At 67.1% G+C, this 1147-nt stretch overlaps 1 protein-coding gene across 1 annotated transcript in view; it reads right to left on the bottom strand.

Annotated features, from left to right (window-relative positions):
- The window catches only part of GAA (glucosidase, alpha; acid), a gene marked incomplete at its 5' end in the record, with an annotated part of 14279 nt that overhangs the window by 7711 nt on the left and 5421 nt on the right, over window positions 1-1147 (bottom strand). Inside the window, 2 exons of the mRNA XM_014528379.1 lie at window positions 156-310; window positions 883-1016. Coding sequence (XP_014383865.1) covers window positions 156-310; window positions 883-1016 — 289 coding nt within the window. The remainder of the gene's footprint in view (window positions 1-155; window positions 311-882; window positions 1017-1147) is intronic.

The following is a 1147-nucleotide window of genomic DNA, read 5'->3' as shown; positions in this document are numbered from 1 at the left end:
CTCGGCGGCCGCCTGCTTGCTGCCGGTCAGGGTCGGGTCCCGGGATGGAGCCGCCCCCCTACCAGGCTGTGCAGGTCGTTGTGGTGCATGAAGGGGCCGCTCGGCCGCCTGCTTGCTGCCGGTCAGGGTCGGGTCCCGGGATGGAGCCGCCCCCCTACCAGGCTGTGCAGGTCGTTGTGGTTCCGCATGAAGGGGTAGAAGGCCCCCAGCTGTGTCCAGCGCACGCACAGCTCCTCCGACGTGTTGCCCAGGAAGCCGCAGACGTCGGCCCCCACCAGGGGCACCCCCAGCAGGTTGAAGAGCAGGGTTTCTGCAGGGGGGTCAGGCAGGGCCTCAGACCACACCCCTCCCGCACTCCCTGGTCAGTCCTGCCTCATCGGGGTCAGCAGAAGGTCAATCTACCTGCCTGCAGGCTGCTCCCTAACACCTGGGCAGGGGTGGGCACAGCAAACTAGCCTGTTAGGGTTGAATGGTGTCCCCCCAAAGATCACATTCCAGTCCGAACCCCCAGTCCTGTGAATGGGACCTTATTCGGAAATAGGGTCTTGGCAGAGGCGGTCAAGTTAAAATGAGGCGTGAGGCCCTGATCCCATATGGCTGGGGCCCTAGCAGACAGACACATGGGGAAAACCACGAGATGACACGGGCCAGAGTGACGCAGGCCACCAGCTCCGGGAAGGAGTGAGTGGGGATGGGGACCCCGGGAAGAGGAGGGCCGCAGGGGAGCCGCCCGCACAGGTGAGCAGGTACTGATTGGGCCCCGCGCCCCGCATGACTCAGCGATGCCCCCGCCACTGCAGCTGGTGTCCCTGAGCTGTGCTGGCCCAGCTCCCAGCTCTGGCTGCTCCTCCCGAGGGGCCCACACCCCGACGGGGCTCTCACCCGGCACCGACGAGGACAGCTGCTCCCAGCTGCTCCACACGTCCCCTGTCCAGTGGCCGGCGTATTGGCCGTGGCCGGCGAAGGTGGAGCGGGAGATGACGAAGGGGCGTGTCCCCCGAACCTTCACCAGGGCCCTGGGTGGAGCAGGGGACAGAGCTGTGCGGAGGGTCAGGCCCCCACAGTGCCAGCCATGCAGCGGCAGAGCGGGGAGGCACGAGGGGGCGCCACACCAACATGTGCTGGGCAGTCAGCTCTGCCCGAGCCA

This window comes from Myotis brandtii, unplaced genomic scaffold, assembly GCF_000412655.1.
Source record: "Myotis brandtii unplaced genomic scaffold, ASM41265v1 scaffold632, whole genome shotgun sequence".
Lineage (NCBI taxonomy): Eukaryota > Metazoa > Chordata > Mammalia > Chiroptera > Vespertilionidae > Myotis > Myotis brandtii.
Note: the sequence above shows the minus strand (reverse complement) of the source record. Positions and strands in the feature narration are given on the sequence as shown.